The sequence below is a fragment of the Phoenix dactylifera genome, chromosome 7 (genome assembly GCF_009389715.1).
Source record: "Phoenix dactylifera cultivar Barhee BC4 chromosome 7, palm_55x_up_171113_PBpolish2nd_filt_p, whole genome shotgun sequence".
NCBI lineage: Eukaryota > Viridiplantae > Streptophyta > Magnoliopsida > Arecales > Arecaceae > Phoenix > Phoenix dactylifera.
Window position 1 is genome coordinate 4,059,975 of NC_052398.1, and position 25,148 is coordinate 4,085,122.

The 25,148-nt window shown below is 39.2% G+C and overlaps 3 protein-coding genes across 3 annotated transcripts; 1 reads left to right on the forward strand and 2 right to left on the reverse strand.

Annotated features, from left to right (window-relative positions):
* Nucleotides 1-6,661: 6,661 nt before the first annotated feature.
* LOC103702430 (cytochrome b561 and DOMON domain-containing protein At5g47530-like) lies at nucleotides 6,662-7,392 on the forward strand. Its single transcript, XM_008784869.3, has one exon. The coding sequence runs from the start codon at nucleotides 6,691-6,693 to the stop codon at nucleotides 7,249-7,251; it is 561 nt and encodes a 186-aa protein (XP_008783091.1). The 5' UTR covers nucleotides 6,662-6,690; the 3' UTR covers nucleotides 7,252-7,392.
* A 2,536-nt stretch (nucleotides 7,393-9,928) lies between these two features.
* Nucleotides 9,929-14,594, reverse strand: LOC103702317 (ADP,ATP carrier protein 1, mitochondrial-like). The gene is made up of 4 exons (XM_008784685.3): nucleotides 14,375-14,594; nucleotides 11,610-12,135; nucleotides 10,821-11,192; nucleotides 9,929-10,530 (listed from the first exon to the last, which is right to left on the reverse strand). Exons 2-4 carry the CDS (start codon nucleotides 12,123-12,125, stop codon nucleotides 10,234-10,236), a joined length of 1,185 nt encoding a protein of 394 aa, XP_008782907.2. The 5' UTR covers nucleotides 12,126-12,135; nucleotides 14,375-14,594; the 3' UTR covers nucleotides 9,929-10,233.
* A 2,988-nt stretch (nucleotides 14,595-17,582) lies between these two features.
* LOC103702316 lies at nucleotides 17,583-23,571 on the reverse strand. The gene has a single exon (XM_008784684.4). The coding sequence runs from the start codon at nucleotides 23,152-23,154 to the stop codon at nucleotides 21,847-21,849; it is 1,308 nt and encodes a 435-aa protein (XP_008782906.2). The 5' UTR covers nucleotides 23,155-23,571; the 3' UTR covers nucleotides 17,583-21,846.
* Between the last annotated feature and the right edge of the window lie 1,577 nt (nucleotides 23,572-25,148).

Sequence of the window (25,148 nt, forward strand, 5' to 3'; positions counted from 1 at the left end):
CGGGGCAGAGGGAGAGGGTGCGGCGGCGGGGGAGAGGGAATGGGGTTGGGTGGGAGAGGAAGAGACCGTGAGAATGTGAGAGAGAGGTTTTTGGGAGGAAATTTTTTTTTTAAATGAGGGTATTTTGGTAAAAAAATATAGCTTTCCGAAAAAGCTGAAAACAGCATTTTCGGAAAGCTCCAAATTGGAGCTTCCCCCCAAAAGCTGTTTTCAGCTTCCCGCAAAAGCTGAAACAGCTTTTCAGAAAATTTACCAAACACCATTTTTTAGCTAAAAGTACTTTTGGAGAGCCAGAAAGTGCTTTTTGGCCATCCAAAAGCTCCCCCAAACAGGGCCTAAACCTGATGCTGAAGATATTGCCAACATGAGAATAATATTTAAGGTTTGTTTGGATATTTTTATAGGGTTGGACCGATAATTTTATAGAAATTGGATGCGACAAGATCTAGCTCAGATTCTAGTGTTTGGGCTCCAGATAGAATTTTTTTATTTTTTTTTGCTGAATACGTTGCCATGTTTAAATAGACGGTCCAATTTAAAATTGTGGCATTGTTGTTCATGGATAATTAGGCTTGTCAAAGGACCGAACATGATCCTACACTTTGACCAAAAAAAAAACATGATCCTACTCGGCCTGAACCTAAGAAGCCTACCACACTCATATCTTGACCCTAAATATTTCACCCACTGTCCCCTTCCCAAACAAAATCCTTGTCGGGACAGTTGCTTCCTCCTCTCCAACGCCGGCTCTCTTCTTTGCGGCCCTCGACGATGGTGATGGCGGCATTGTTGACGATGGAGACTTAGTTGATATAATCAGTATTGATGAGGTCGTGGGAGCAAAGGAAGGATTGGAGGCTGTTGAAGTCGTCGAGCTGGTGGCGAAATGCTACTATGATCGGAGCTGGGCGGCAAAGTTGAAGGCCTAGCAACTACCGAAGTTGCCGTTGTTGATGCAGCGATGATGAGGTCGTGTGTGCTAACTCGCCATGGAAGCAATAGCCACGGCTGTTTTGAGAGACCGGAGGGGGCCACTGGTCTCGTCTATGGTCGCCATGGTGGGGGCCGTGGAGATCCATCGGGAGGGTGAGGGGTTTAGGGTTTCAGTGCTTGGATGAGAGGAGGGGAGCGTGCTGAAATCGGCTGAAGTTGGGTGAGGGATCGGGCTTAAGTCGGATCCTGGGGTTACAAGCTGGGTTAGGTCAGACCAAAAAAAAATTACACAAAAAAGAATAAATTACATAAACATCTCTACACTTATAAATAAATTATATTTAACTTAATAGTATGAAAAGCCTGCACTTATCATTTAGACGTTTATTTTTATCCAATACTTTAACTCATAACTTAACAGAATATTAGTCAAACCGTTAACTTTTAATGAGACCTAAATGCCATGTCCATTTTTTTTTTTTTTTAAACGACCAAAATGATCTTACAAAAACCTCTTCGAGGTTTACGTTTATTACACTTAAAAAATCAAAATTATCTCTATAAGAAAATAAGGCTCCTCTCACTTTTTTGACTTCCGGATCTCTTCGAAATCTTCTGTCTTCGAAGTCTTTTTTTTTCTTTGAGATTGAGCAGTTGGGGTTTCTTTCTGCCTTTGCCACCCGCCATGAGCGTCTCTTCCTGACAAACGACCAACAACAAGTTTCTTTCTCAACCGGCATCTGGCGATGAGCATCATTCCTAACCAGCATCTAGCAATAAGTGTCCTTCTTGATAAGGTTTTGTTTTTGCTTTTTCGTCCACCACGTCATAGAGATTGGAGATGCTTATATATTATTTGTTGATTATAAGTTCAACTTGTAATATCGTGGTTGTGGATAAAAATTTCTATGTCTACATATGGAACTATGATAGTTCTAGCAACCTATCATCAAAAGGATCCAAATCAATATATGTATGAGAACTCTTCTTTTTGAAGAGTGCATTAGTTGCAGTTCTGTGGTCTGGCTTAGACCATGAATATGCTGACTCAAGCGATAAAACTCTTGATGCTAGTTTTCTGCAGCAGAAAAGTTTAGAGATATCTACTTGCCTAAGAGATCTAGATTGCTTTTTTTTTTGGTACATGGTTATTTTCTGATAATTCATTAAGATCGAGCGCCAGACCATGATGCCTCATGGTTGTTCTCCTCCTTGGATGGATGTTATTTAGGTTCCATTTAAGTTAACTATTTGGCTAAGATTTTTGTTAAGTTATGGATTAAAGTGTTGGATAAAAATCAACCTCAGAGGGATGAGTGTAGGTTTTTCAAACTATTAAGTATAGTTTACCCATAATCTCAAGAGTTTTGGTAATTTATTCATCATTCTAGGGCAATTTTGATTTTTCACATGAGGTAAACGGATTCGTTAATTGAACTGGGTGTAAGTGTAGGTTTTACAAATTAAACTTAAACCACAAGAAAATTTTTGTAATTTACTCAAAAAAAAAGATAGACTAAATCACTCACTCCTCTCACATTCTTCTCATTCCTAATCCACCACAATGCCATCCTCCACCTATCTTCCTTTCTCTAAGGGAACCTAGATAGCCAAGAAACCTTTAAAGCTTACCTTGGATGGTTTTGATTGTTGATTAACTGCCAGTAGAATATATGCCAGTATTTTCACAAACCTCATGATGCTTTAAGCTCTGGTTCTTTTTGTTTAAACACTTGCGGCATTAAGCAAAGAACTTCATTTTCATCCTTTTATCTCCTTTTGCTTTTTGGCTTTTATACTTTCTTTTTGTGGCTATTACATGAGTTCAAATACCAAAAGCAATGCCAACTCTACGAAGGAATTTTGTATCCAGAATGAAGGTCGCAATCGTATCTTCTCAACTTACTCTGCGTTATTGGTTGCCACCATTCTCCTTTATTCTTTCCGCAGTTATATATATATATATATATATCTCAAAATATACTAAAATTTATTTATAATAAAAAATATTTTGTAATATATATATAATTAATTAAAAAATATTTATTAACTTGTATAAATATATTTTAATACTCGAAATAGCCAATATTAATTGTGTTGGTATAAGTGGGCTATAGATGACCAATAAATAGATCGAAAAGAAAATATTATTATTTAAATTATTTTTTCATAGGTATTATTAAAAATTTGGCAATAAATCCATTTAAGAGATCTTCCTACCAAACATAGTAATCTTTCTCTAATACCAGAGTCATTTTTTCACTGACTAAGATAAGATTTATTTTTTTCCACAATCATTAATTTTTGCAGATAAAAGGTTTTCAGGAATCATCTGATCATCCCCAACCAAATGAAGAATCCATTTAGAGTACCTATGTAAAATCTCCGGAGAAAGGCGTCTATGGATTCTATAGGTGCTCTAGATGAAAAGATTGGGAGCTTTGAGGTTTTCCTCGTACATCCATCTTCTACGAGGAGAAAAACTCATAGATTTAAAGAAACACTCTGAAAACTGAGAAGAACTTCATGACTTACTCTTCCTTGAGAAAAGGGAGAGCAAAAAACTCCAAGGAAGCCAAACCAAGCCTCACAACATTAATTCAGAAATGTACTTCCATCCACCAAAGATAATATCTGAAGAACGTACAACCTGGTATTGTGATCTTGCTTTCAATAATTTTCACGAAGACATGGATCATGTTAGGGCAAGATCCTAGACATAAATCGCGTAGCGCATGCCATCACGTACCACGAGTTCATCCATGTCAGAGGCTGTGATGATAAGCTCGCCCCCATCCTCGGTCTGACCCATGATGCACAACACAAGCTCGAGAGGCATCCGCGCCATTGCTAGAACTGTTGAAATGCCAAGCCAACCCCCACGGCGGTGGTCCTCGTCGTGGCCATGCTCGGCTCCCTCGAGAGAGCTCTCATCCGCGACGCGGGCGCTCCTCCTCCGCCCAAGCAGGCTTCGGTTTGCGGCTGACAGAAATCGGCTCATGGTGGCCAAACGCTGGAGGGAATGGAGGGAGAGAGCGAGGTGAAGGCTGAGGTTGAGGAGGCCTCCTTAGTCCTCACTACCTTTTCCTGCGTGAGGTTCGATAAATGGCGTAATGGAGGTGGTGGGGGGGCTGTTTAAAGATTGGCACGAAAGGGTTGGGATTAGGATGACGCAATCCTATATGCTTTACTCGTGCATGTGGGGTCCTGTTAAATCTATTGGATCTAGCGAGCATTGGCTGGGAGGACCCACCAGAAAAAAGTAGGATTTTATGGCATGAAAAAAAGGTATGGTAAGATCTTAGGGTGCAATGCAGTTAGTTTGATCCACTGCCCATGTCAGGAAAAAGGAAATTTTGTAGAGATTCAGTGTCCGTCCAATTACTGGAATTCATCTTGCAAACAAAGATCTTGATCTCAAAGAGCTGTTTGTTTCTTTCTCAAAAAAAAATCTCAAAGAAAAAGATCAGAGGGCAACTTTGAAAAAACAAAAAAAAAAAAGTTGGGCAAGAGGATGGGGATTATTCGATTCGAATGGCTTCAGCCTTCATTTGGATCCTGATTAGCAAAGTCCTGGTTTTGCTAGCCCTAGCTTAGTTTGTTGGGACGCTTGGTCTCCAGCCCAAGTTTGAGCTCATATATATATATATATAATATAAAGAAAACTTATGGCAAGCCAAGAGTCTCTATTGAAGAAAGCTATGATTTCGAGAGAGACCATACTTCTTTTCATGCTTCCCTTCGGGCAAACCTCCAATGTCAAAAGGATTAAAGAATGTTGCATAATGCTAATAAGATAAAGGTTTTTTTGCGCACATATCCTCCTAAGTATTAAAATTTGTACGAATACCTTACCAAAATTGATATTTGCATGTATACTCTTATAAAATATTTTTTTTGCGTGTATACCCTTCATTTTTTTCTTACATATGTGCCCACACTATCTAACATCGTCAAGAAATTAGTGGTTTAAAATTAAAAATAACTGAAATACCCTTAATGGGTAGATATGCAAAAGAAATATTTATAAGGGTATATATGCAAATAACACTTTGCAAAGATATTAATGTAATTTCATATATTTAGGAGGGTTTACATACAAAAACTTTTTATTTTATTTTTTTTTCTATTTCAACCTATTATAACACTTAGATTTGCCCAGTGTCTGTTTCTTAATATTTTTCGTAAAAATATTGCTTAAGAAAAAGCTTGATTCGATAATTAGATAACAAAAAGAGTTATAAAAGTTCGTTCACTAATTATAGGATTATTCTACTTTATTCTTCTTCATTTGTAACAACCACTATATCTTATTCCATCGAAACATAGCTTATAATATTTATTGTTATAGATGCATATACGATGGTATGCATTAGAAAAGGATTAAAATATTTTAAAGGCATACAATAGACTATAATAATCAAGGTTTCAAAGCTAAGAATTTTTTTGCATGTATACCCTCCTAAATATATAAATTTACATGAATACCCTCCAAAATTACTATTTACATGCATACTTTTGTAAACATATCTTTTTGCATGTTTATCTATTAAGAGTATTTTCGTCATTTCAATTTTAAACTACTAACTTCGTAACATCGTTAGATGGCATGGCTATATATGTAAAAAAAAAAGAGAAGGTATACATGTAAATATTAATTTTGGAAGAATATTTATGCAAATTTCAATATTTAGGAGGGTATATACCAAAAAAAAAAATCCTAAGTTAAACTAGTGATAACTTTGAGAACTTGAAAATTTCAAATTAATCAAATTAGAGCTGAATAGAGCCACGACAACTAGCCATTATACTGATTGGTCCAAGGAGAAAAGGAATTAGACAACTGACCTCCAAAGAACAAAAATCTTTCATTATCAACTTTCTATCCTTAGGGGACTCTGATTATGATTCCTATTTTTCAAGATCACGAGAACATAGTATCTATGCCTTGCAAAGACTCAAAATATCACCACTTCAATAGTGACCCTAATTAGATGCATGGGACCATATTAGAGAAAGTAGCATGCAAGTGGGTCATGTGCACTCGATTCCCCCCATGCCTGAACTGATTCGAAACCGATATGTCCATATAAAAGTTCTTGCCATGTAAGTTGGGACTTGGGTGTGAGCTCCAACAAACACTTGGAATTGGGCTGGTTGAAATTTCTTTGGAATTGAAAGCTGAACCATCCATGGGATGAGTCAAACATGAGTTCAAATCCTAATGCCAAGACTGATCCACATCAAGCGTATATTAGAGTATTCTTATTCCACTTTCTACCAAAGCATTCACTCTACTTTTCTAGTCCATTACCTTATAATTCTTTCCCACCCCTTTCTTGATTCCTATACCCTGTTCATCAAAGCGACTGCAACTTTTGGAGAAAAGTTTCTTTCTACCGAGTTGAATAGCTGAGCCCTTTCCCTTCCATTGTCAGTTGGCTCAACCTGGTGCTCTTTTCCTACACAAGCAGACCAACTCCCAACTTCATGATGACGTTACCGTTCCAATTCAAACTGGGTAGCTCAACAAATCGAGAAGAAGAAATCTAACATCTAGAAGAACATAAATAGAATAATTTCATTACTCTGAATGAAAATCTCATAAGAAGTAGAGAGCAAAGAGCAGTATTTTTCTTCCATATAATTGGAATCATGCCTGCCAATTCTTTCAAAACAACCCCAACTCCCCTGACAGACCCTCCTAATAAAAACCTGGACCCCCCCCCTCCCCTTCTCACCGTCCATCAAGCCCAAATGGCCGCTTCCTTCAAGGCAATCTTAGCCCTCTCCATGCTAATTTCCCCCTGCCTCTCTTCTGCTGCCCAAAGTTGTTCAAGCTACACCTTTTCCAGCAACAAAGTTTTCAGCTCCTGCACTGAACTCCCACACTTGGGAGCCTCCCTCTACTACAACCACACTGCCCCTACTGACACCATCAGCATTGCCTTCAAGGCCCCGCAAACCTCCACAGGATGGGTTGCATGGGGCCTGAACCCAGCCGGCACAAAGATGGTCGGCTCGCAGGCCATTGTTGCGTTTTTCCATTCCAATGGGAGCATGGTGGCCTATCCAACGCAGCTTGATAGCTATGCTCCATCAATGGCTCCAGGGGCACCGAGCTTCCCGGTGTCCGACCTGTCGACCGAGTACGTTAACAAGGAGATGATCATCTTTGCAACTCTGGGGCTGGTGGGTGGAGGATCCAAGTTCAGCCATGTGTGGCAGGAGGGCAGCACCGTCCTGAATGATGTCCCCAAGGCTCACTCCACCACTGGGGAGAACATTCAGTCCCTAGGGACTATTGATTTCCAGTAGCATCACAGGATGCCAATCTGGAAATGATGTAGCTTTGCAGTGCTGGGTGTTTGCCCATTTGGTGCACTCCTATCACTTGTTTGTACCTTCATATATGGTAACTTAGAATTTTATCCAGAAGTTCTTGTAATCGTTGAGAAACGGGGTGTAAAATCTTGTGTTTGCTGTGCTGAATGCACGCTAGGTTGGAAAAACTCGAAGTAAGGATTGTAGGCCTTCAGAAGTATAAGAGATCAATATTAAAAGTTTAAACAAAAGTTTCCCGTTGGGTTTCTCTAAGGATAAAATCATCTCAGATTTCATTGATACATGAAATGGGAACAGAGGAGGAGGAGAAAAGGAAAGGGAGAGAGAGAGGCAGAGAGGACAGAAAAGGACCACCAAAAGCAAGAGCACTTATGTCCAAACCAACCAGTAAAACAGAACATCAAAAGAAAGATAGCCTCCAAGAGCACCCAACCACTGGGGAACCAACACACTTCAGGCTCTGGATTGAACAGTAGCGATCATTTCAGATCACTAAATCTAGTGAAGGAGTATAATCATAATCTGAGGCAGCATGAAGTTTTTTGGTGACAAAAGCCTAGGATTCAGTGGCTTGAGAATGGTGATGCAAATACTACTTTTTTCATCGTTCTACTGTTTTGGAAGAAGGCGGGATAGAGTATCCAAGATTGAATTACTGTGGGGCACTTTAATTCAGGAGGATGGATGGATTGGAGATTCGTTTGTCCAAAATCTAAAGGAAAAATTGAATTGTAATTTGCGTAATGGCCCATTTGAGCTTACTTTCATTGCTGCAGTAATAGATAAGGAGATTGAGAATGCTGTAGAAGGTATGGCATCTAAGAAATCATTTGGACTGGATGGATTCCTGCCCCTGTTTTTTAGAAACTTTTTGGCTTGTCATCAAAGATTACTTCAAAACCAGCAGTACGCCAAGGGACTGGAAAGCCATGTACATTACATTAATTACTGAAAAGAATAATCCATCAATTCACAAGGCCTATAGACCGATTAGCCTTCTTAATACTCTATAACATTGCGGCAAAAATACCCTTTCTACCAAACTGGTTCTTCTGACAGCCAAGGAGCCTTTGTACACTAATTTCTAAATATTTCATCTAAAATAATGGCTTCCCATATGTGGAGATTCTTGGGTCAAAGGACCGATTGAACTCCAACTCGCAAATTCTCTCTTCCGATGTCACTAGTCGCTCAACTTCCAGCTCACGGGGGACATACTACTAGTATATATGGTAGCTAGCCATCAAAAAGACTTTTTTTTTTTCTGATTTTATTGGCTACACTTACACGTGTCGTGTGAAGCCCGATTGTACTACAAAAAATAAAAAATAAAAAAGAGGTCGCAGGTGACAACCATGTCATATGCTAACTATTAAGAAAAAAAAGAACAGCCCGAGATAATAGAGAATTCGTAGACTCCACACAACTTCAAGATAGTTGATATAGTGGGTTCTGCCTTTTTCATATCTAGGTGGTTAGAAGAAGTGCTAGATGTGCATCTTTCCATGCCTGCCTATCCAGCATTATAGAAGCATATAGGACGGTATATATCGATAGACATTAAACAGCAGTGCTAGATGTGTATCTCTGCATGCCTGCCTATCCAGCATTATAGAAGCATACAGACGGTATCTGTCGATAGACATCAAACACCGCAGATGCGGAGAGACAGCATTGTGCATAAATAAATGAATGTTATGTGTTGATAATGGAAACTTATGCTTATAAATAATCCCAACCCTGTTGTAGATTTACTAAAGTTTTTATACGTTTGATTGTTAATCAGTTACTGTTGCAGCATTACAGAAGCAGCAGAGTTAGAGATGATCCCAGCTTCGTTACATTTCTGAGAAATTTTTCTTCTTCAACACCTAGCGTTGAAGTACAATTTATTAGCTAGAGAGACTGCAGAAGTCCACCTGAAGTGGTGAAACTTCTAGGACATCAAGAACAGCATCGATTTGCATTGTGATTATCCAAGCATGCTGAACGATCACAGCTTACTTTGGATAAGCTCATTCAAAATGAGAATGGAATCCCGCTCCATGGAATATGTTCGCCATAGAGAGGAGTAGGATCTACATACCTAAATAAACCAATTACAACATGATACCCAAAAAACAAAACACTATTAGAGACAAAATGCATCAGCCCTAACCCTTTTTTCACTAGCTATATTAAGCTGTAGTATAATCAAATAAACCAATAACATCAGCAGCATCGCCACATCCTAATAGGAGGGGAGTATCAAACCTTTAAAAGTTTAAGCAATTAGCCCTAAAAAAGTTGGATGCATCATGCTTGCAGGTTTCATATCAAAAACTGAAGATTTACAGTGCCACACAATTCAGAAGAAATTCTTGTTCGTTCCTAATAGACACAATAGAAAAGGACTTGATAAATCAACCTCTTCAAATGTGGCGCGAACAAAACATATACTTGCTGAGCAATCAGCTCTCGCAAAGTTGAATGCATTATGCTTGCAGTTTTCATATTAAAAACTGAGATTTAACAGCTACCACACAATTGCAAGTGGGAAATTATTGTTGCTTCCAAAAAGGCATAATAGGGAAACACTTGATAAATTCAATCCTTTCAAATGTGGCCGAGAACAAAGAATATCAGATAGTAAATTTTAAGTTTCACGACAAAATGGAATAGCAGCATCAGAGCATTGGCATCTGCATTGATGTCATTTTAAATTTGAGGTACTATCATAAGACTACAAAGTTGAAGACATCTGACGCTCCACTTTCAGTGGGCACACCCACCTACTACAATAATCATAATTAAGGTTTCGGAGAATATCACTCCAAAAATTGAGGGAGAATCTCCCACTGCAGAAAAATTATTAAGATGGCAGATAAAACTTCACCGAATGAAAGACACAAAAACTCTCAAAAAGAAACATTGGTTTTGTTTTCATCACACTCTAAAGGAAAAAGTATCTCCTACTTAAGCACCACCAGAACCATACTTCTTCCCGAAGACAATCAGCTGCAGCTTGTCATAGCCGGCAAGCACACCAGCCCCAGCAACTGCACGGAGAATGTTGGCACCCGCACCCTTGAAAAGGGATTTTGGCCCCTCATTCTTCAGGATCTGGGAGAAAGCATCCATGGAGCTCTTGTATTTCACTGCTTCTCCAGAGGTCATCATCATTCTTCTCCGAACAGTATCGATGGGGTAGGAAGCAAGTCCAGCACCATTCGTAATCAGCCAACCCAGGGCAAAGCTAGCAAAGAAACTATCCTATAATTATCCAAAAGAAAATAAGCATTAGTTGATCATCTCACAACCAGCAATCCATTTTGAAACTTCAGCAGTGCTGAGTAAACCAACAAAATAGTAACTGATCAATACTAAGAAGAACACTCATGAAGTCTAGCCATATACAGATCCTCAGTCAAGAAAAATAATACCACACACAATTTGAGCATGAAAACATAGACAAGAGTTTTATATCAGCCGCTTGCTGATGATCATAGAATGTACTGTCATTCAAGATTCTAAATGACGATTTATATTATAAAATGGCGTACCTGCATTTTTCCAGTAAGAACAACCGGCTTCAAGGAGTCATACATTCCGAAGTACAGACCCCGATATACTATAATTCCAACACAGGAGATATTGAATCCACGGTAGAGGCCAGCAATGCCATCAGACTTCATTGTCTTCCTGTATACATCAATGAGGCCATTGAATTGTCTTTCACCACCCTTTTTAGCTGCTTTTGCATCATTTGCCAGACGGGTACGGGCATAGTCCAGTGAGTAGACAAAGAGCAGAGAAGAAGCACCAGCTGCACCACCAGAAGCAAGGTTGCCACCAAACCATTTCCAGTATCCATCTTTATCTTTCTTGAAATTGAACATCCTCTTGAAGTAATCCTTGAAAGCAAAGTTTAACGCCTGCAGGTAACAATAGATAAAGGAAATTAGCACAGTTGAAGGAAAAAAACCATTTGGTAAATATAAAGTCAATTTTTTAATGCAAAATCAAAGAAATAGGTCGTATGCCATAATTTCTACAGAATAAGACTACTGACAATCCAGATACATCTGATCTGAGGATGGTGCACAAGTACGAGTACATTGAGAATGAAAGCAAAGGAAACATTTTGACCTTGATGTTATACCTCAAGGAAAACAATTTAAGAGCTTCATAAGTAAAACAGAGGCCTTCAATTCCAACAATTTACTGACTAAACTTCATAAGTAAAACAGAGGCAGTCAATTCCAACAATTTCCCATCTTTCAACATTAAATAAATTAGTTAAAGTTGCTACAGTAAGTATAATTGATTTAGAAGTAGGTACCAAAACTCACCTGAGTTGGGAAGTAACGGATCACATTTGCAGTATTCCCTCTCCACAAGGAGGAAACACCTTCATCCTTAATAGTTCGTCGGAAACAGTCCATGATACCCTTGTAGGGCTCAGAAAGACGACCTGTCTTGATCATCTCATCCTGGTTCTGGATGAGAAGTTTCACACGCTCAATAGGTGCAGCAGCAGTTTTGGAAACTGCAGCTGAGACTCCACCCATAAGGAAATCGATTGCAAAGCTTGCAAAACCTTTTTCTGAAGGTGCATGGGCAAAGACAGGTGACACAGATGACACCATGGAGAGATCATACGTAGCTTTGCATGCAGGCATTAATGGAGTTTGCAGCCCACTGCTGACATAGCTTGCAGCTGTAAAGTGCCTCTCATACGGAGAAGGCCTACTCAAGTTGTAACTGCGCACCTGCATATCCTGTGCAAAGCTGGACCTGAGATGAAACTGCCCAGCAACCTTTTGGACTACAGTTGGGTGGTTAATTTGATCAGCCATGGCTTGCATAAAGAAAAACCTACATGCAACATCCATAATTAAGATAAGTACAAAATTAACACAAGTCTTGTATTGTCAATTTAGAAGATACATTTATTTAAAAAAAAATTAAAACTAAATATTGATCAAAGAAAACTAATAACATTTAGCAATTTCTTAGTATCGTGCAGAGGTTCCTATGTCTTTCCTCTTTAATATTATTAAAAAAATAAAATTGAAAATTTTATGCAACAACAAAGGGCAATTTGCAGAATCCAACATATCCATGATTAAAAGAAAGGAAAAAAAGGCTGAATAATATGCTAGACAAGCATATGTCTACGGCCTCCTTTCATATGGATTCTTACTGTGCATATTACTGATTTATCAGTAAAGCACCTAAAGTTGTGCCATTAAATATATTATTTTATGAAATAGCACCAAGTAAATATCATTGAAAATCCAACATAGCAAATAGGTAGCAAATCCTGTCAATGCAACTGATGAATGTCAAACAACCTGACTTTTTTGGTTCCCACATATGTAGTTACAACAAAAGATGACATTCTTCAAAGTCCACTCTTATTTAACCAGAAGCAAAGACGAATGACTGCTTTTAAACTGTCATATAGTCATATCTACTTAAGTTATGCATCTTCCCCTTTTCTCTTCCCCTATTCTCCAAGCAAACAGATTAAATCATCTTTTCACATAAAACTGCACGATGATTGGTAGAGACATTAAACAAAGTTTACACTCTCGAATTGATTTCAGAAATGGTTAGGCAATAAGGCTAATACAGCTGATACCTGTACATGCAATGATAGGTAAGCATGACACAAAGCAAAAAATGACTTAAAGCAATGCTACCCAAACGTTAGTAGGATTTTAACAAACCATCACACAATCAACCCCTTGTGCTCAGAATGACAATATCCTCCATAATAATACAAATTGGCTAAACTGTTTTCCTATAAACTAAAGCGAAATACCTAGCCTGGAAATTTCTAGCAGGCAAATGTGAAGAGTTCCCTGTATGGTTGGATTCCCCAGGAAAGCAGACCATATCCCTTTATGCAGATTAAAAATTTGCAATGATGAGCAAAGCAAAATTTACCCTAAAATCCTATATATGATTCCTAGATATGCCAACAACGACGCATAAAGTTTATCATGAAAACCTAGGCACCTTTCTCTTATGCTCATAGGAATGCCCAGGAAGAAGGCACTTCTCACTTCGACTGAAGTTGACCTATCCATATGGAGACAAATATTTAGAAACTATACGCACAGCACAACTATACGCAGTCCGCCGCTGCCCCTCATGCGATCAAATACGATAGTTGTGTCCTCAAAAATCAACAATACGCCCCCCCCCCCCCCAACACACAAAAAAAAAAACAATTATTATCTGAAATTGAATATCCTAAATCAAGACAGCAGATGAGTTGGTCAAAACCACCATCTTCAGAAGAAAGGTGGTAAAAAGGTGTACGACAACAAAGTAACCACACTTCGCCATTTTCATTTGTCATTTCAGGAAAATGGACGAACATTACTAATTGCAGGCAAACATCGATCAAATATTAAAAAACAATACTTGAAGTACGACCAGATATGACAGATATGACCACTCAGACTATTGAAAGATCCGTCTAGTGCTAACTATATAGCTGAAAAAATAGGAGCAGACCAAGCAAAGCTAAGATCAGAAAACAATTGACAAAAAAGAATTTAGGAAACAAAATTCCTTCCCTAGATGGAGGAGAACAACCGAAACACAAATATATGTATCTTGAGCAACCAATAAGCACGAAAAGCATCGTCATGGATACATTGGCAATGGTACGGGAAAAGAAATAACGGATCAAAGATCCACGAGATCTGATGTAAGAACCGAAGATCCGGAACATATGCATGCTCTTTAAATAAAGGAGAAAAATGAGATCGAAAATTAAAACATACATGCAAATGACTTAAATCGCGGGCATCGATCTGAAACGATCCTACAGAAAACTGGAAACTAACTATCACTCCAGATCTAGGGTCAAAAAAAGTGATAAAAAAATCTAAATCCACGACAAGATCTTGAAATCAATCGAACCTGCTTCGTATCTGGAGCAGGACCAAGAAGAAATCGGCGAAACAGATCTAGAAAAAAAAAACTATTACCATTCAACCGAATAGAACCACCGGAGATCGAGACATCCAGGGATACAAATCGACCGAAAAGAAACTAAAACGGAGAGAGAGGAAGAGAGGAGACCGCGATTGCTTACCCTTCGGAAGCGGGACAGACGAGGGCTCCCTCCCTCTCTCTCTTCCCTTCGTTCTCTACGAGCTCTCTCGGCGCCTCCCGTTTATACGGAGAGGAGGAGACGGCGACGAGAGAAATGCGGAGAAAGAGAGAAAGGGCAGAGCCTCCCACCGCCTGAGGAGTATCCTAGGGCTTTTATCTCGAACGGTTGACCTTCCTCCAGCCCAAAAAACACATATCTCAATATATAAGGGAAAATTAAACCCCCCTTGCGCTTTGCCCGGGTTATATTTGGAAGTCTCAAACCAGCCGCCCTAGGTCCTCTTCCGTAACAATTGGATCCATCTGCCATATGACGCGACGGCAACTGTGGTAAAATGACCAAATTATCCCTAACTGCTACTAGTATTGAAAGGGATTTTAATGGATTGGATCGGGCAAACCTAATTCGAATTAAAATCGATCGCTCTATCCCTTTTTCCCCCATCATCCCTGCCCCAAGTCGAGCCCTAATCCTTTGCATTCCAGCTCGGAGGAACCCGGAGACCTCAAGTCGAACCCTAATCCTTTGATCGTAACCTCGAGCGAGCTCAAGGAAATGCATGCCTGGATATGAAAGCATTTCATCAAATGGTACATCTTCTCCCTTTCTTGGATATTTGTTCTCCGTTTCAATGTGGCGTATGTGCTTGTTTCAATTTTAACGATGCGGCCACTGATCGTTTGTTGAAGCATGTGTGATGTTTGTGAACGTAAGATTCGGAGATTTGGTGTGTGGTGTTTTTTTTCAGTAAAGTTTTGTTTTTATTCTCTCGTGGCTTTTCTTTATGCTGGAGGTGTGTTTCTAGTGGTTTATGGTTTATAATGTTCTCTTTTTTGTTCACGTTTGGGAATGTTGCGTGCTTTGGGATTATGTTGGGGATAATTGCGACATTTGTTCATGTTAATTATGGATTGTTGTAGTGATAATTTACTAATTTAAGCTAAAACCTAATTGCTGCTCTATCACATATTAATTGTTGCAACGTGTGTTGTTAGAAAAAAAAATTGTCTAAGAAGTGGTGCCAATATTTAAATTGTTTGACAATACTATAGGGATGGAGAATGGTTGTTCACTTTAGATGTTCACCATAGATGCTGCTAGAAATTCGCTAGAGTGGGGGTTTTGTGAACTACTATGATAATTGTGACTGATGAAATGAGTCTACTTGAGATCGAGAGGATGACAAATGTTCTGGGATATAGAAATTCTGCCAAATTTCATTATCTAGTTCCAAGGCAGGGTTTTGAAGAGCTGAAACTATTGCAATGAGACCAGGATGTCAAGATATGCTTCATATTTGTAGGGGATAGCCTACTGTGAGAGTCTATATGGAGCATAGGTAGAGGAGCCAATTTCGAGCCAGGATCCACTACTGCTTCCATCATCCTCATAGCTAGATACCATTATTGATTTGGATGGTGATATCACTTAGGAGAGCTATAAAGGATGAGGGACAAGATGCAGTTAGTGTGGATTGCATTTTAATTGAGACTACAGTGAGTGCTCAGGGGACAGGATCCAACCTCCATGTAAAAAAAAAAAAATCAGTGAACAGCTACTAGTGTTCCAAGGGATAGGAGCAGAGGGGGGTGTGCAAAAGCAGTAAGAAGACACTGCAAATGAAGCTCAAGGGACTGGTTTGAGGGATCATGAGATAGGTGCAAATGAAGGTGTCCAAGCTTCACAAGTCCAAGTGTGAGTGAAGCTCAGGGGATAGATGCTCGGTCCTTTTCTACTTCTGAATCTGCTAGAGAGGTGGACATAGAGAACCTGAAGGGGAAAAGACCTGTGAAAGCTGATGAAAGGAGCAGCGAGTGATAATTATTCTAACAATGAAGTTACAGTAATTGTAGTGTGGCTCTAAGTGATTCAAAGGAAGGTGATGAGGAATATGATTTGTTTGAGCAACACACAGTTACACCAGTGATAGAGGAGGATATTAGGAGGTGGATGGAGATGTCTAGGGTTACATTAAACAAGGATGTCACTAAAGAAGTGGGGCATTATAATTGCAATTCTTCTGTGACATGTATATAACGGATCTAACAATTTTGTGAGTTTCTATCTTTCATAGTTCTTTTGAATCAGCGATTGTTCAATATCAAGGGAAAGGAGGTGTGACATCCCTTAGAAGAATTGATGGGGCTTGTACGTAAGGAACCAAATTCGGAGAACAGCAATGAGCTTAGAAGAATTGATGGCTCATCAGATTTTAGTGGAGAAGGATCAGGAAAGAAAAGGTATCCCGAGTTTAATGCAGCTATGGACTTTAATTAACTTATTGAGCTGAAAGTTGGGATGATGTTTGAGAGAGTCGTAAGGTGTTCAGATAGGCACTCAAGAACTTTTTTGATCCAAGAGAACTTTGACTTCACTTACAAGAACAATGATAAATGGAGGGTGAAAATAATATGCACAAAGTGTGTGGTTAGAGGACCATATATCCCTAATTCAAAGGCAGGTTACATTTCAAGTCAAAAGTCAACCAACTCACAGGTGTGGAAGGTAGCTCTATAACTACAATGTCAATTTAAGAAGATTAATAGAACCATCTTTGTGGATGACAACCAAGCCAAGGAGGAAAAAGATTAATAGAACCATATTTGTGGGCGCAAAGGATTTGAGATTTGAGGATCACTACATCTTTAAGAAGGAACCTCGCAATTTACCGGCCGAGGTACTTCTCTTTCTGCTTTGCTTAAATAAGATGGAAGAAATTTAATTTCATTTTTATTGCTGTCGGTGGTAGCTAATGGCCTATGCTTGTGTCTTATTTGTTATTTGCTGAAAATCACTCAGAACTTTCTTCACGTATGGTATAAATATTTTGGGACCAGCATTTTTATCAATCAGACATGTGATATAATTGATACTGTCATCTATAAGCAATGTCTCAAATATATTGATACAGTAAACGATGTGACTTTGCCGATGTGTGTTTTTAACATTCGCAAATTTTACAATCTATTCACAAAACATTCACAAATTTTACAATTGATTCACAAAACCGGACATAAAGAACAGAGCAACCGGTCTATTCACAACTTCTTCAAGAACCCGTCATAAAGAACATAGTAACATGTACTGTTGCTAGTGCTGGCAATTTTAGATTTTGATTAATCATCTTGCATCTCCAGTGCTCATCTTGGTAAACAAATCAGTAATCTTAAATCGTTATGTTCATCAGTTTCTTTCTTATTTTTTATCAAATGTGTTACTTCTGTTCTTTAGGTGACTTCTGCGTTCTTTCCCAAGTTCTGAATGTTTTCTCCTGCGAACTATTCCTCAAGACCATCCCGTCATTGTGAACATCAGTAGGTGTCAGCATACTTTGTACAGAAAAGAATGCCTATCACATAAATTAAATACAAACATCCTCTCTTTTAGTCCTTCAATCGACAATTGACACTGAACTAACAGCAAGAAATTCAACTAGCCTCTGCTCAAGCTGTTCACTTGAACCAGAAGTTGGAAATCAAGGAATGTCTTAATGGAAACCAGAAAAAACTACAGCAGTAGGTTCACAGAAGGCCTGAAGAAGAAGAAACTTATGCGAATGGCCTATAGAGTAGTAGAAGTTCCCCTTTGAGAATAGCTGATCTCCAGCTGCTTGCCAGGTTTCGGGGCTTGATATTTTACTGCTTTCCCACCATAGGTTCAGCAGTGAAGATGTGTCTCTTGCAAAATGGAAGGAAACAAACAATTGCCTGTTTCAGGGCCGAAAATTCCAGTTTGTTTCGACTAAGTATATATGACCATCGGGTACCTCACTGAGATGCATCTGTTAGACATGTTAGGTACACCAAGCAAACTCATTAAATTTTTTTAAAGACATTTCTTGTTGCTGGTTATGATAAAATGGTGTACCAATGGATGCTGACATAGAAAACCTAATTATACTTAAGTAGCAATGGCAGCAGCACAGATCAAATCTTATAGATAATGGAAAACTGCAGCTACTGTTGTGAAAGTTTAACAACTTTTATATATTTGACATAAACAAAAAAAGGGCACAGATCAGCGGCTACCTTGATGAATGGACCTAGGCGTGTGCACATACCCTAATATGCATGAACTCAGAAGTTTATATATCAATTTATGCAGCAGAACTGACAAAGCTTGCCAAACATTCACTATCTATTTGCAGCTACAATAAATAATAGGAGTGTTAAATTTGCTTTTCACTTGAATAATTACAAAGGTGATCCACTCATGAAAATATATTATTTTATGGAAAATAAGCCTGCAGAAGGGATATGAATAAAATAAATTGATCATGAATGCATATAGATAACCACGCTTTCTTTCCAATTAGTTCTCGTTTATATTCTTACATGTATTTAATTACTTGCAAGAGTAGAAATGTGGGCACCATATAACTACTTTTGTGCTTCTCAATATGATAAACTAATTATCTTCTATACTTGAAAGAAGTATCAATCGCTCTACCAGAAGCAGCCAAAAAATATAATAAATGAAACAGAAGAAAAGGAGGAAACATATGGATCACTCCTTAACCCTCAACAAGTTGATGAGTAGGTAAGAGAATGATATAAAAGCATTCAAATAATAACTCTTCAGGAAAATGTCTCCCAAAATAAGTAAGGCCCCTTGGGACAAGGAGAATAAGAACATCTAAAAGAATACCAGACCTCATCCAAAGTTTCAGTCTAATTATTGAACACCCTTCTGTTCCAAGCTTTGGATAAAATTGCATGACTTGTTGGAACCCCACATCAATTTAAGCTTTCTATCAATTGCCAATGGCCAAAGATCCCCAAGAATCGGAATCAGACATTGGTAAAAAGAGCAGGGTCTTTATAGACCAGACTGAGACATTCAAATCGGTTAAAAATCTCCACTTCTCTCCAGCACCTCATGCATTTCAATCAATATTGATGCCCAAGTAGTAGTACATAGGATCTGCCCCATGATAACAATCTACTCAAAGGTTTCGATCTTGTGCAGCAACTAGGTTCAATAGTTTGATTGCTTTCCTATTCATGGTGCAATTTGGAGAGCTCAATGGACAAAACAAAAGGTTAAAAAAAAAATGTATCGCAAAGATCTATCTACAAGTCTGCTCGGTAATTGGAACTTAAGGTTGGTTTCACTGATGATATGAAAGTGCACAGAATCCTTTACCTAGCATAGCGAGGGATCCAAAACTAATCATTTGTAAGAGCATCCAGCAACATTTTTATCCAGAGATGCTAAATTTTCTCTCTACTCATCCTCTCAACTCAACAAGGATAGCGCAAAAAAAAAAAAGAAAAAGAAGAAGAAAGGAATTGCTAATCTGGTTTCCAGACTAGGTCTGCAGGAAGGACAATGCCATGATATGAACCCAAACCTGCAGCCATATGGAACCTTTGTGTCGACAATTACCATGATTTTTCACGCATCTTAATATATACTGCTTTCGGCGTAAAATTATCAAAACTAAATAGAGAAAAATATTATATAACGCAATATACTCCAGTATGGTGTGTCATAACTTTTTCTTTTTTCTTTTTTTTTGTTTCAAGTCTTTTTCTTTAAGTTTCCCCCAACATTTTTGACGAAAAACCTGAATCTCAAACCAGACTATGCTGAAACTTTGCTTTAAGTTTCCCATTTTCTTTCAGACCAGCCAAAACCATCACGACTGTATGATACCTAACTCGCCACCTCTCTCCTCCCCACCCAGCAAAAGCATTTTATCATGCATGGTTAGAATTTGCTGCATCCCTACAACTTAAAACAACGAAAACTTAAGGGCATTCCAAGCCTACGATTTTTCTGAATTTAAGATCTGATTTGGGACCATCCTTCAGTTTATGAAACAATTACCCAACAGACATACTCCTATGTGCATTTCCGTATACAATCGAGTCCATGCCAACCTACTTGCACTTCTAAGTTTCCTATCAACAAAATTAGAAAACATTCACAGGTTTTTATTGATGCTAAAATGGCAGTTAGTTCTTTGATCTTTACCACCCATGTTGGTTATCTAAGACCGCAAGATCCCTTGAGCTAAGATCATAAATGTTAACACCAGAGACCAACACATCCATGCTTTTTTCTGGAATATACAATTCTTCCCCATTTCAAGGTTTCTTTCCTCCAACATTCCATAAGGCCTTGTTTTAGTACTCATCCCCAGAAAAATTTGCTTAAGCTCACAATATATAGCTAAGTTATTTTATAGATCAGAAAAAACCATAAAGTTTGTATCCAGTTTGATGATTCAGCTCACATTCCCATCATATCTTTTGCAACTTCAACATCTAATACTCTATTATGAGAGTCAGCGACCATCTAATATTTTGCTTGTGCAGCATGATCTCCAAAAGAAGGAAAAGAGCCAATAAAATTAGTTTCTGTAACTATTATGGAAAACATATACAGGCTGACAAAAATCAACCTATGAACTTTCATTTATCCCATCTGGTAAACATGAACAGAAAGAAACAAATTTGTAGCATACCAATAGCATGCCACTGGTAAGTGGTAATAATTGGAAGCAAAAGGTGACATACCTTGCTTGGGTCACACAAATACACTAAAAGACAGATATCAGAAAGGTTGTAGTCTTGCCGCAGACACAAATGGAACATACTGGATGGATAAAGATATATTCCCTCATCCAGAAAATAGCAAGTTAGCATTTTCAAACATTCTTTAAATATTGAAAAGTACATGAAAAAATCATTGTCCCAAGGCTGCATAAAAACAATATAGTCATACTGCATAATGTGAGCCAAAGCAATAACTCAGCCTGTGTAATTTAGACTCTCATATCCAGCTCGAAGACTCCTTGCCGGAAATGTATCAGCAAACTGGATCCACATTAAAACACTTGGGTGTGAACAATTTCTTCGCTTGCAACTTTACAAGTTGGTGTAGAGTAGGATTCCTCCAACAATAAGTGTATGCCACCATTACCGTTTTTAGAGATCAGTGTGGAGGTATTCAAATAATAATGCACAATGTCATGGTTCTTGAAACATTGGACTAAGTTTTGAAATTATATGACAAACATGTTTATTGAAACACTGTAGCATGCAGCATCTTTTCACTTTTCCACTATAAAATATTTAGAAAATTTACACGTATATAATTTAGTTGTTTTTTTCCTATGTGTCCCAGTACTTCATTTGTCTTCCTCCTGCCAAGTATGACACATGCCAAATATGATTCTCCCGTCCATGTCCATGCAAACACCATGAGCCTTATGCAAACACAGAGAACACAAGCTTCCTTGTTTAACATATCATAAAATATGATCATCTCGAGTTAACTTAATATCGAAAGAAATTGAACCAATTTACTGGTGAATTCGAAGAAAGACAGATCAAGTATGGCCTACTTAATAATACCTCCCCAGCTGTACAGAAGAAACCTGAACAACAAAGGTGACAACCAACGCTTTAGAAGCTCCAATGGTTGGTCACACAGACAAAATCTTAGTGGACCCTTCCGGGCTCCATCTGCTCTCGTCCTCGCTCTTCCTCCATCCGAAAACCAGCAGACTCTAATGGGTCTCCTGATCTCCTGAAATCCAGCTCCAACTCCTCCTTCCTCACCTGAATCATCAACTGTTCATTCTCAAGCATCAGTCTTTCATTCTCCAACCTTGACCTCTCGATCTCCCTATCCTTCTTGCTGCTGAACCGCTGCCACTTGAACCTCTGCCTCTCTATCGCGAGAGCTTCGGTCTCGATGTCCAATCTCTCCTCCTCGAGCTGCAATGCCCGCATCTTTAACCACTCTCGCCGCTCCAACGGCGGCCTTGTCGGGTCTTGAAGGACTGCATCTATCTCAGCAAGGAACCCCTCAAAGCGCCCCCTTCCGACCTCTTCGCTCCCTTCTTCTTCGTTCCCACCACTGTCGTCGTCATCCTCCTCCTCCTCCTCCTCATCCTCCTCCTCCTCCTCCCCATCAACACACTGATTGCCATCCTTCGATGGTGCGGCATGTGATAGCAAAGAGCTCTGCAAATTGATATCAGGACAATTGGGTATTCTCTGGCCAGTGTGGTACGCGCACATCTCCTGGTAAAAAAGATGTTTCGAGCTTAAGATCTTTTTGACATCATTCTTTGCTTTTTGGGAAATGGGCATGGACTCCAAGCTTGCAGGATCATGGACGACATTGCAGGAGGCCCCAGGACCAAGGATATCGTGCAACCTCTTATATCTTTTGTTCATGTCATTGAACTTATCCTCGCACTGCTGGGGCGAAACATAGGCGCCATTCTCTTGCATCAGGAGTGATACCATCTTCCATTTTCCTTTCTTCTGGAAGGCGGCCCCGTGCTTCCTCTTCGCAGCACCTGCCGTCCCGTCTACAGCCTCATAAGCGCAGTCATCCCCGACGAAGGCCACGATCCGGATCAACAGCCGGACCACCTCGTCGGTCCACTTCATACGCTGCCAAGGCGAGCCCTTTTTGCCCTGGCCGGCGCCGGCAGAGGCCAGTGACTGCTGGCCGTGGCCGTTCCCCTCGGCCGAGGCGGCGGCAGCGGGGAGTTGGTCGTCATTCTCGCTGTTGGCGGAGGGGTAGATGCCCTTCCCGCGAGGCGGGGGATCGAGGGAGGGAGTAGGGTCGAAGAGGGGCATCGGGTGGCCGGGATCGATGCCAGCGGTGGGCATTGGTTGGAGGTGAGGAAGGGGGTGGTGGGGTTGGCGGCGGTGGTGGACGGAGGGGTCGAGGTCCAGAATCCCGGCGGATGATCCAGAGAGAAGGCCACTATTCATCATAGAATTATCCATGGCTTCCCCTCTTCCTAAACGCTGGGTTAGATATCATACAAGAAAAACCCCTGGACAACCATGGATTTGACAACTTGGAACGAAACGGAACCCTAGATTTCAACAAAACAGGTTCGAAAAGATGAGAATCCTCATGGTTGTTGAGATGCCTTACGGTTTTGATCCAGCGAGCACTACGGTTTCCACGCGGAGATCGAAGAAAACGCGGTGCTTCGGGAGCTCGGAGGCCTAATAATGGCGACTTCGGAGCTCGGTGTCTGCAGAGAGAGCTGGACGACGCAAGGCCATTTATTAGCATTAAATTTAGAATCGGATGGTCGGAGCGGACCGACTCAGTGAACCGTCACCGGTTCGGTCGAAACAGGTGAAAAATATTCGGTTTGGTTGCATTGCGTGGGGAATAATCACATATCACTGTATCCAGTCACTGAATATATGCAGCTTACCAAATATATTTTGCTTTGACCCGAAGCACTTCTCTTATTTATCTCTTAATTTTAATTAAAAAATATATTTTAAAAAATATATATTTTAATTCTGAAATAACTATTTTTGGAGTCACTCTTAAATAGAACAGACAAAGAAGCAACTGACAAGCAGACATTCACATTCCCCTTGTAATGTCGGTGTCTTAGTGGATTGTCTTCGTTTGTTTGCATTATGTTTGTAAGATATAATTTTTCATATTTTTTTTTTAACCTAGTATGAATTTTTGATTTACTAGTAGCCTCAAATAAAAGGATAAATGTATGACATTTTTTTTTTGTATTTTGTAATAAACATAAAAAAAATATAGCTCCATTTGGCTCTTTCTACACATGCAATTATACTTCTTGATTGATATGATGTAATAAAAATTTAAAACATAAAGGAAAGTGTAGTATTTAAGTTGCTTTTTTATTCTGTTGTTTATTATCAACTTTAGATGCATGTCATTCACTTGAATGTAGGCAAATTAATGTTTTTTTTGAGCCATCACTCGAAAGTTGTATTTCATGAAACTTACATCTTTTCTACGCATAGAGTCGGACAAGGAGGATACTGAAAGATAGATTAGACAACTATAATGATGAGAGCTAAGGTTAAAAAAAAAAGAGGCATCATGGAAGCAATGTTGTGAGGACCGTGCGGGCGTGTGTTTAGTTCTACATCGGTTATTCGCTTAGTCGATATTGGATACTTATACATAATCAAGGAACCCAAATAATACCTTCCGGCTAGCCATTTTAGATAAGGTTCTGCGTTGTTACAAATTGGTATTAGAGTGGATTTGGCCCATAACCTATATACACTAGGAGACATTGTAGCACGAATCCATTGGAGCTGACCACGGGTCGATCGTAGTATTTTTGATTAGACAAGTAACTCGAATAATACCTTCCGGCTAGCTTTTTTAGGTGAGGTTCTGGTTGATACAAATGCATGGTGGAGGAGACCAAGGAGGGAGGGAGAGAGAGAGAGAGAGAGGAGAGCCAATTAGCAAGACAACATGAGAGGTAGCAAGAAACATAGGGACCATAAACAAAGATAATGGTGGAAGTGATCAACACACGAAGGGGGCTTAATGATAAGGCATGGATGAAAAAAATTCTTATGTTTGTAAGATCCGGACAGGAAGAAGGGGCAACAACGATAACATATTAAAAACATCATCAAATTCCACGAGAGATGATGTGATTTTCTAGATGTAAGAAGAGATATTTTTATGCTAGCATCAAATACCCCTATTCCCATCCATCAATAAAATGACATCTCACTCGGTCTTCAATGCTTAAGATTTTAAGTGCGTATAATAAAGAGCAATTCAGAATTTCGGTCCCCTTTAATTAATACAAGGTAGAAAGAAATCGAGAGATAATTTCTAGTGCATGGTAAAACGACTATAATTGCATGGACCTATAACACTCAATACATGGGATGGCATGCTGCATGATCTTATGAGGCCTATTTGATCATCACCATGAGAATTGGAGTTCAACATCTCCACCCATACT